The sequence below is a fragment of the Cebus imitator genome, unplaced genomic scaffold (genome assembly GCF_001604975.1).
Source record: "Cebus imitator isolate Cc_AM_T3 unplaced genomic scaffold, Cebus_imitator-1.0 Scaffold102, whole genome shotgun sequence".
NCBI classification, from domain to species: domain Eukaryota; kingdom Metazoa; phylum Chordata; class Mammalia; order Primates; family Cebidae; genus Cebus; species Cebus imitator.
In genome coordinates this window covers 2,284,386-2,294,229 of record NW_016107417.1, presented here as the reverse complement: position 1 = coordinate 2,294,229, position 9,844 = coordinate 2,284,386, and the positions used below count along the sequence as shown (strand labels likewise).

Genomic DNA, 9,844 nt, shown 5'->3' with positions numbered 1-9,844 from the left:
GCTTGTAGGGTTTCTGAGGAGAGATCTGCTGTGAGCCTGATAGGCTTCCCTTTGTGGGTAACCTGACCTTTCTCTCTGACTGCCCTTAGGATTTTCTCCTTAATTTCAACCCTAGTGAATCTGACGATTATGTGCCTTGGGGTTGCAATTCTTGAGGAGTTTCTTTGTGGTGTTCTCTATATTACCTGGAGTTGAATATTGTCCTGCCTTGCTAGATTGGGAAAGTTTTCCTGAATAATATTCTGAAGAATATTTTCCAGCTTGGATTCATTCTCTTTATCACATTCAGATACACCTATCAAATGTAATTAGGTCTTTTCACATAGTCCCATATTTCTTGGAGACTTTGCTCATTCCTTTTCACCCATTTTTCTCTAATCTTGCCTTCTCGTTTTATTTCATTGAGTTGGTCTTCGACCTCTGATATCCTTTCTTCTGCTTGATCAATTCAACTGCTAAAACTTGTGCTTACTTCACGAAGTTCTCGTAGTGGTTTTCAACTCCATTAATTCACTTATATTCCTCTCTAAATTGTCTATGCTTGTTAGCATTTCATCAAACCTTTTTTCAAGGTTCCTAGTTTCGTTGCATTGGGTTAGAACATGTTCTTTTAGCTCACAGAAGTTTCTTATTATCCACCTTCTGAAGTCTGATTCTGACAATTCATTGCACTCACTCTCCATCAAGCCTTGTTCCCTTGCTCATGAGGAGCTGTGATCCCCTGAAGGAGGAGAGGCATTCTGATTTCAGATGTTTTCAGCCTTTTTGTGCTGGTTTCTTCCCATCTTTGTGGATTTAGCCACTTGTCGTCTTTGTAATTGCTGACTTTCAGATTGGGTCTCTGTGTGGAAGTCCAGCTTGGTGGTGGTGATGTTATTTCTGTTTCTTTGTTTTCCTTCGGCGGACGCCCCTACCCCACAGAGTTGGACCTTCCTGGGTTCAGCTGTGTTTGCTGTGAAACTCTCAATGCTCAGCGTTTCCAATTGCTGTTTTTTTTGTGGGGGTGGAACCAGCCGAGCCCAATCAGCTGGCTCCCTGCCTCGGAGCCCCCTTTTTTCTTTTCCTAATTGAACAGTCGATTCTCTCCCAGGTTCCCCAGTTGCCCGCCAAAAAGGCGCCAGGGTCTATGCAATTTCCTGTGTGGCAACCGCGCAGGCTGAAACAGCGGCACTGAGATTTGTGGCGTTTTTCTGCCCGGGAATCTCCCAGTCTGGCTCCAGGCTTCAGTCCCCTCTTCAATTAGCTGAATGGACGACCCTGCCTTCCTGGAGCTCCAAACGCCAACTAAAAGGGCATCCAGTCCCGCATACTCTGCACTGGGAGTCTTTCCATCAAATGTGTGCATTCGAATACAGGTTTATGGAGAAATTTATCTTATTTCCTTAGTGTTCTCTGTTAAGATATATGTTAAAAATATTCACTTAAAATTAAAATAATTTCTTCAAATTTGCTAATAAAATGCTTTATGCCAACTTAAGTTGGTCTCTGGACTATGATAGGCCTAAGTGTGCATCATGTCTTGACTACTTCCTGTGTGACCTCGGGACGTTTCGTAACTCTTCTCAGCATCCGTATCTGTAAAATAGGCATAATACCCATCTCTTAGTATTATTGTGAAACTTAAAAGAGGTAATGAAGTGCATGTCAAGCAACTAGTACATGATAGATGTTGAATGAGAGATAAACATTTCCTTGTACTTTGAAGAATTAGAATACATTTGAGTCCCCAAGTCCCCTTGAGTCATGCCATTAAAAACAAACAAAAAATTATGTTGAACTTATTGCCACAGGTTTTGAAATCAGTGTGTTATGTTGCGTTTCTATGAAAATGTGGAATCCAGTCTTACTGTTGCTTTACCTAAGGTACTAAATCTTTCTTGGCCATTTTGTTAACATAAGGGAGCATAAAGCTCTGTCTTGTCTATTTATTCATCAAATATTTATTGGTCTATGATTTTTTTTCCACCTAACATTCTGCCATGTTATTCTACGATGTTTTATATGTTATATAAGAGCCTTCTGGGGCATAACAGAGCAAGCGGCACAGAGCATAATGTGATTGTTTGCCTTTCCTATTGGACTGTGTAGCCCACATCCTTCTACAATTTCAACAACTAGTTCAGTACCAGACGTAGAGCAAATGTTCTCTAAATGTGGGCAGTTTTGAATGAGTGAAGAATCTTAAGCAGAGGAGAAGAAACACATGTCCCTGACTGACTCCTGTGAGACTTTTATCTTGCAGTGAGTTAATTCAGCAGCAACAAATCAATTTGAAGGTGGAAGATGTTTGCTTTGAAAACAAGAGAAAACATAACCTATCAGAAGCATTCATGATTAGCAGTCTGTGAAAGTTGATCATACACATTGAGTTATTCTTGTTATACCCAACTAAAACAGAACCGAGAAACCAGGGAAAGGGCACTCAGGGCATTGTTCCAGAAATGGAATTCTCCGCAAGTCTGGCTGCTGAAACTGCTTGCTGTAACCTGAAACCCGTTTTATTGGATATCTACTGAAACGACGTGCTACAGCTCTAAGCTTAGTTTTGCCCATCACTGTCATTCACCTATTAGAGCTTGCCAGTTTCCCAAAACCTTACTTGTGCTAATGAACTTTCTCAAAGAGCAATATGTAACATTTCTCTTTTTTATAAAACATCTGACCTTCTCTTTGTTCTTTGGACATACTGAAAACTATCCAATTGCAATTTTTTCCTCTCAAATCAGACATTTGAATTTCAGAGATTTATTTCCATTATATTTGATTTTGACAAGCCTCAGATAAGGACAAACGTTGGGCATATTCAGCCTTTTCCATTTGCTCAGCCCAGTCATGCCCCATTTCATTTTAAGCCATCAAGGCACAAAATACAGTTTAACAGTGTACATAGTTAACTATATTTCTTTCTTTTTTTTTTTTTTTTAATGGAGTCTCCCTCTGTCGCCCAGGCTGGAGTGCAACGGCATGATGTCAGCTCACTGCAGCCTCCACCGCCTCTCAGGTTCAAGCAATTCTCCTGCCTCAGCCATCCACATTTCTTTCTCCCTTTCCCTTTCCCTTTCCCTCTCCCTTTCCTTTTGAGGCTGGGATTTTTCTATGTTGCCCAGTCTGGCCTTGAACTACTGGGCTCAAGAAGTCCTCCTACCTCAGCCTCCCGAGTAGCTGGGACTGCAGGAGTTAACTACATTTCTGAGTAGCCATTTGTGAACTGTAGTAATCCCTTTGGCATCAGCAGAACCAGAGTTCCCTATGGGACAGCACATCTCTGCTCTGAAGGGAAGGGAGAAACAGGCGATGCTGTGGGCAGTCATTGATGGGGGGATTCTGGAGAGAGCTTGAACCCAGATGTCTAGGGAGTAACAGATGTCAGGAGAGTGTTTTAGGGGATCAGAGGTGAGGATGCCCAGGTCATGGACTGAGGAGGCAGCAATGTGATGGGAAAGGGCCAGGCCCTGGGATGAGGGGTGGTTCACTTCCTACTGCTGCTGTGACGAGTGGCCACAAACTTAGTGACTTCAAACAGCGCATGTTTATTATCTTGCAGTTCTGTAGGTCAGAAGTCCAAAATAGATTTCACTGGGCTACACGCAGGGTGTGGGCAGGGCTGTGCTCCTTCTGGAGGCTGCAGGGAAGGACTATTTTCTTGCCTTTTCCTGCTTCTTGAGGCTGCATATTCCTTGGTTCCTGACCCCTCTCTCCATCTTCAAGGCCAGCAGCCAGATCTCCAGCCTCTGCTTCCATAGACTCATCTCCTTCTCTGACTCTGCCCTTCTGGGCTCCCTCTTTTAAAGGCTCTTGTGATTATATTGGGCCCACCCAGATAATCCAGGATAATCTCCCCATCTCAGAAACCTTAACTTAATCACATGTGCACAATCCCTTTTGCCATGGGACTTTGCCAAGGTAACATACTCACAGGTTCTGGGGATTAGGAGTTGAACATCTGGGTGGTGGGGGATGGGTATTCAGTCCACCACAAGGAGATTAGGATTAGAATCCAGGTCTGTCACTTACAAGGTAAGTGAATTTGGGCAGGTCACTACTCCACTTGAAATGTTTTCTCTTGCACAGGTAGAAGAGTGAGCCCCCAACACACATCCACACAGTCCTGTTTTTGGGGTCTAGATGAATAATATAGACCAAGAGACCTGATAAGCTTTTATAAACTTGATTCAGACTTAAAAGAAAGCAAAGAAAAAGATTTATTTGCTTTTCTTTGTGTTAGTCAGCAGGTCTTTGAAAGTACTTGGGTGGCCACCGGGCATGTTGGCTCATGCCTATAATCCTAGCACTTTGGGAGACCGAGGCAGGTGGATCACATCACCTGAGGTCAGGAGTTCAAGACCAACCTGGCCAACATGGTGAAACCCCATCTCTACTAAAAATACAAAAATTAGCCGGGTGTGGTGGTGGGCGCCTGTAATCCCAGCTACCCGGGAGGCCAAGGCAGCAGAATCACTGGAACCCGGGAGACAGAGGCTGGAGTGAGCCGAGATTGTACCACTGCACTCCAGCCTGGGCGACAAAGTGAGACTCCATCTCAAAAAAAGAAAAAAAGTATACTTGGGTGAGGTTAATTCAAAACCAGAATTCAGTTCTATTGACCTGGATTTGTCCTCCTTAAAAAAAAAAAAATGAATTATATTAATTTTTTCACATACTTTCATTAATCAGGTTTTAGCTAGAAGCCATTTTAGGAAACTGAACATAACAAATATTTGCTGAGCAACTGTACTGTGCCCAGCATTTGGGCAGACACTGTGGAGAGAGCGGTGGAGAGGCAATCCCACTACCTGCCCGCTGGAAGTTACACTCCAGTGGCAGGACAGGAATTGTGCTGGGGGCACATCACAGACTTGGCAAGGCATTGGGGGAAGCCCTCCTGGCAAAAATGCATAACCCAAGGCTGAGGAGGCATTAGCTGGCAAACTGGTGCCAACAGAAGGAACAGCAGCCTCCAAAGGCCCCAAGGCGAGAAGGTTGCGGTATCGCCAGGGAACCAAAGGAAAGTCAGTGTGGCTGGAGCCTGAGGGAGGGCCTCAGAGACGCAAGACAGGCCTGAGCAGGGCCCCAAGGGCCCCAGCACCAAGGCAAAAAGAGGCATGAAATCCAGTCGGAGTCTCTGGACTTGTGACTCTGGTCTGCAACAACCCTCATGTGTCCCAGGAGAAGAATGTTTCAAGACTTTGACCACCCAGGTAGCCAGAGAAAGGCAGCGTCCAGTGTCTCCCTCCCACTCCTGCTGGAAGTCCAGATTGGCCCTGCTGTGGGAAGGCCAGGGTCAAGTCAGAGCAGAGTTCCTGAGACTCCACAGTGAGGGACAGTCCTATCACTTTTGAGTTGCAGGGAATTTCCAGATTTGTGGCACAGAGGATTTTCTGCATACTTGGAGGAATGAAATGCAGCTGAAATAGAATTTGTGACCATTTAACCATTTCCTGCCAAATGGTATATGTTTTGTTTGTATGGATTATCTCCTCTTGCTAAAGATTTACATCCGTACATCTGTCAGCTGTGATCAGGTGGAAAGTAGAAGAGGAACTGGCTGATTCTCCTCCCCTTGGTCTCTTCTTCCCCCTCAGAAATGGCTCCAACATATTAGGCATGGAAGACGTGTTGGCTTTGGCTTGAGACAAATGACATCCACAGGAGTTCATGGAATAATGTACCTTTTGACACTTGACTTTAGAAGCTTGGCATGGTGGCGTGTGCCTGTGGTCCCAGCTACTCACAAGGCCATACGGGGAGGATCCTTGGGCCTAGGGGTCTGGTCTGGGCAACATAGTGAGACCCATCTCTTAAAACAAAAGTATAAATATTGAGTAAGAGGGGATGCTCTTGCACTGAGAGAAAGGACGCCTGGAACTGAGGACGGCGTTCTCACATTCTTACTTCAGATAAAGTAGGTTGCCCAACCAGTTGTTCATCACTTTTTTCATAAGTTCCTTGCATATGACAGCATCTTCCTTCTCTGTTTTTCTAGGCTATTCAGCTTGACCCTGAAGAAACTCATCATGCTAAAAGAAATGGACAAAGATCTTAACTCAGTGGTCATTGCTGTGAAGCTGCAGGTGAGTGGGGCAGTACTGTTTGTTCAGGACCCAGGGAAGCTGGATAACCATCTGCCCACTGCTGGGGCTTCAGAAATACCACTGGGACCACCTCTGTCTTCCTCCTGTCAGCACAGCAAGGTGCACAGTGGAAAGATGACAGAGCTCACGGGACCTACTCAGCTCAGCTCTGCCTCTTGGTTAAGGCACTCAGTTTCTTCTAACCTTTCTTTGTCTGAAGAACAGAAATGGTTTACGCTACACCCACTGTGAGGATCAAGTGATATAGATGCTAAAGTGTTTATTGTAAACTACTCCAATTACTAGGCTGGCTAGTGTTGGTTTCAGTCTTATTCCCAGGATTGCTAGATCCAGGTAGATGCACGGGTGTGGGAAGCACTTTGGAGGTTTTCTATAGGGTAAAAGAAACTTACAGATTGTTATTTCAGACTCAGCAATTTAGAGTTTACTGGGATATGTAAATCCCATGTATAACTCCGTACACTTCGTACTTTCAAGGGCCCCCAGATATTTCACGAACGTTTGTACTCTTAAGTATTCCTGAATTTAAGGAAAGGAGAAGGGAAAAGCTGAATTATAGAAGGGCTCAGGATTTTATCTGTTGCCAGCTGATTACCAAGTGGCAGAACTGGGACCAGAAACTAAAGAGTGGGTAATTTTTGTGCTCATTAAATTCCATTACCAGGACTTCCCTAACTGATCAATCCTTTCTGCTGTTGACTCCCTGGAGTAGAGTGAGATTCTGCAGTGCCTCTGGAGTCACTAAATAATGACTGGAGTCTTCAGCTTAAGGATGGTTTATTTACTGAATTCTTACTCATTGAAAAATAGCAAACTGTGTGATAACTCCCTACTAACCAGAATATTTTATTAGCTAGTTCACCTATTATGCAGCAATTTATTGTACTATATCACCTTCATTAAAATCCACTTCTGTATCACTCACAGTGTGTAAATCATACATTGGGGTGCTTGGGTCTCTTTCTGGGATAAATACATTATCTTAATTTAGTTCTCAAAATTTAAAATATTGGGCCAGGTGTGATGGTTCACACCTGTAATCCCAGCATTTGGGATGCCAAGGCGGCAGATATCTGGGATCAGGAGTTCGAGACTAGCCTGGCCAACATGGTAAAACTCCATCTCTACTAAAAATACAAAAATTAGCTGGGTATGGTGATGTGTACCTGTAGTTCCAGCTACTTGGGAGGCTGAGGCAGGTGAATTGCTTCATCCTGAGAGTGGGAGGTTGCAGTGAGCTGAGATCATGCCACTGCACTCCAGACTGGGTGACAGAGCAAGACTCCATCTCAAAACAACAACAACAACAACAAAAACCAAAATGTTTTAATTACTTGGCTGGGTGTGGTGGCTCACACCTATAATTCCAGCACTTTGGGAGGCCGAGGCTGGCGGATCACCTGAGGTCGGGAGTTTGAGACCAGACTGACCAAGATGGAGAAACCCCTTCTCTACTAAAAATACAAAATTAGCTGTGTGTGTTGGCACATACCTGTAATCTCAGCTATTCGGGAGGCTGAGGCAGGAGAATCACTTGAACCCAGGAGGCAGAGGTTGCAGTGAGGAGAGATCACACCATTGCACTCCAGCCTGGGCAACAAGGGCAAAACTCCATCTCAAAAAAAAAAAAAAATGTTTTAATTACTCATGAATTTCTGTGTGTCACACCTTGTATTTTAATTCCCTGCTCACTTTATGCATAATTTCTTCCAAATCTATGAAGTGTTCCCAGACACTGTGTGTTGGGAAAGCAACTGTGGGACAGTGATGAGAACTGTTAGTGTCTTGTCCTCCTCTCCCAATTTTGGTCCCCATTTCTAGGTTACAGACAGTGTTCCCATTTTCAGGACTTGTTTTCTTTGCTAAAGAATGTTGTTGTCCCGTGCTGACACCGTTGGGGTGGTTTTGAAAGTTCCCCACTACGTTTGTCATCCCTGTAGTTAAATGCTTTTGCCAAATAAATAATTTATTTCCCGATTAAATATTTAACATTTTATATCTCTAAATTATACCAAAACTACAAATATTTTGAATTTTTAAATTCCTCTACTTCCAAGCAGCCGAAAGTAATTACAGATATCACCACACTCATTTATTCAGTCACTTATTTATGCATTCATATAATAAATACTTACTGAACATCTATTATGTGCCAAACATTGTTCTAGGCACAGGAAATATAGCAGTGATCAAAACAGATAAAAATCCCTGCCTTTAGGAAGCATTGAGCAGTAATTCCCCAAAGGAGAGCTAGTTGAGTACTAATTCCCCAAAGGAGATCTGCAGCCCTGAGGTCTCTAAGGCACTTTCAGAGGTACAGGAGGCCAAAACTATTTTCATGATAATACTATGGCATTATTTGCCTTTTTAGCATGTTGACTTTTGCACTGAAGGTACAAGAGCAACGGTGGATAAAGCTGCTGGTGTCTCAAGACAAATGCCCCCAATATCCCAGGAGTCATTATGTTGTTTTACCATCTCATGAGTGAAATAAGAGGTTAAAAGGGCTGGGCACAGTGGCGCACCCCTGTAGTCCCAGCTACTTGAGAGGCTGAGGCAAGAGGGTCACTTGAGCCTAGGAGCTGGCTAGAATAAGCTGTTTGTGCCAGTGCCCTCCAGCCTGGGTGACAGAGAGAGAGACCAATTCAAAAAAAGAGAGAGAAAGCCAGTTTTGCTTAAGAACATTCTTAAGAAAGCAGTAAAACTTGTTAATTTATTATATCTCAACCTTGAGTCTGCATCTTTTCATACTGTGTGTGATGAGATGGGAACTATGCACTGAGCACTTCTGCCTCGTAGCAAAGTATGATGTCTGTCTCCAGGACTACTGCCTGTGCAAGTTAGAGCTACTGAGTTGTGAACTACAGTAGCTGCATTTTTCATGAAATGCCATTTTTACTTGAAAGAGGGACTTTTAGACAAACAGATTATTTAGACTCAGATATTTGGAAACTGTTTTCTTTAAAGCAAACAAAGTTGCCAGGCGCAGGGGCTCACACCTGTAATCCCAGCACTTTGGGAGGCCAAGGTGGACAGATCACGAGATCAAGATATCGAGACCATCCTGGCTAATACAGTGAAAACTCGTCTCTACTACAACTACAAAAAATTAGCCGGGCCTGGTCGCAGGCACCTGTAATCCCAGCTACTTGGGAGGCTGAGACAGGAGATTCGCATGAACCTGGGAGGTGTAGGTTGCAGTGAGCCAAGATCGCACCAATGTACTCCAGCCTGGGCAACAGAACAAGACTCCATCTCAAATAAAAAAAAAAAAAAAAAAAAAAAAAAAGAAGTAACAAAGTTACCCTATCAATTCAAGGAAAACAACTTAGTATTGGTTACCAGTGATAAATAAAATTTGAGCTTTTTTTTTCTCCTGCGTCAGCCTCCCAAGTAGCTGGGACTACAGGCGCCCACAACCATGCCTGGCTAATTTTTGCATTTTTAGTAGAGGTGGGATTTCACCATGTTGGCCAGGTTGGACTTAAACCCCTGATCTCAGGTGGTCTGCCCACCTCAGCCTCCCAAAGTGCTGGGATTACAGGCATGAGCAACTACACCTGGCCAAAGTTTGAGCTTTTAAGTGAAAATTAGAATTTTGGAAAGTTGTTTCTGTCACTGAGAGCTTAACAGCTTCCCAATTCTTAAAGACTTTTCTGAAGAAATCAGAAGTGATATTAAAGATTTTGGGTTTTTTATGTTATATAATATGTAACATTTGAATATTTTCTTTTTTTTTTTTTTTTTTTTTT

General features: G+C 43.4%; 1 protein-coding gene across 1 annotated transcript in view; it reads left to right on the top strand.

Moving 5' to 3' along the window:
• The window catches only part of PACS1 (phosphofurin acidic cluster sorting protein 1), a 186,529-nt gene that overhangs the window by 123,618 nt on the left and 53,067 nt on the right, over positions 1-9,844 (top strand). The window contains exon 2 of the mRNA XM_017537094.2: positions 5,984-6,071. Within this exon, the coding sequence (XP_017392583.1) occupies positions 5,984-6,071 (88 nt within the window). The remainder of the gene's footprint in view (positions 1-5,983; positions 6,072-9,844) is intronic.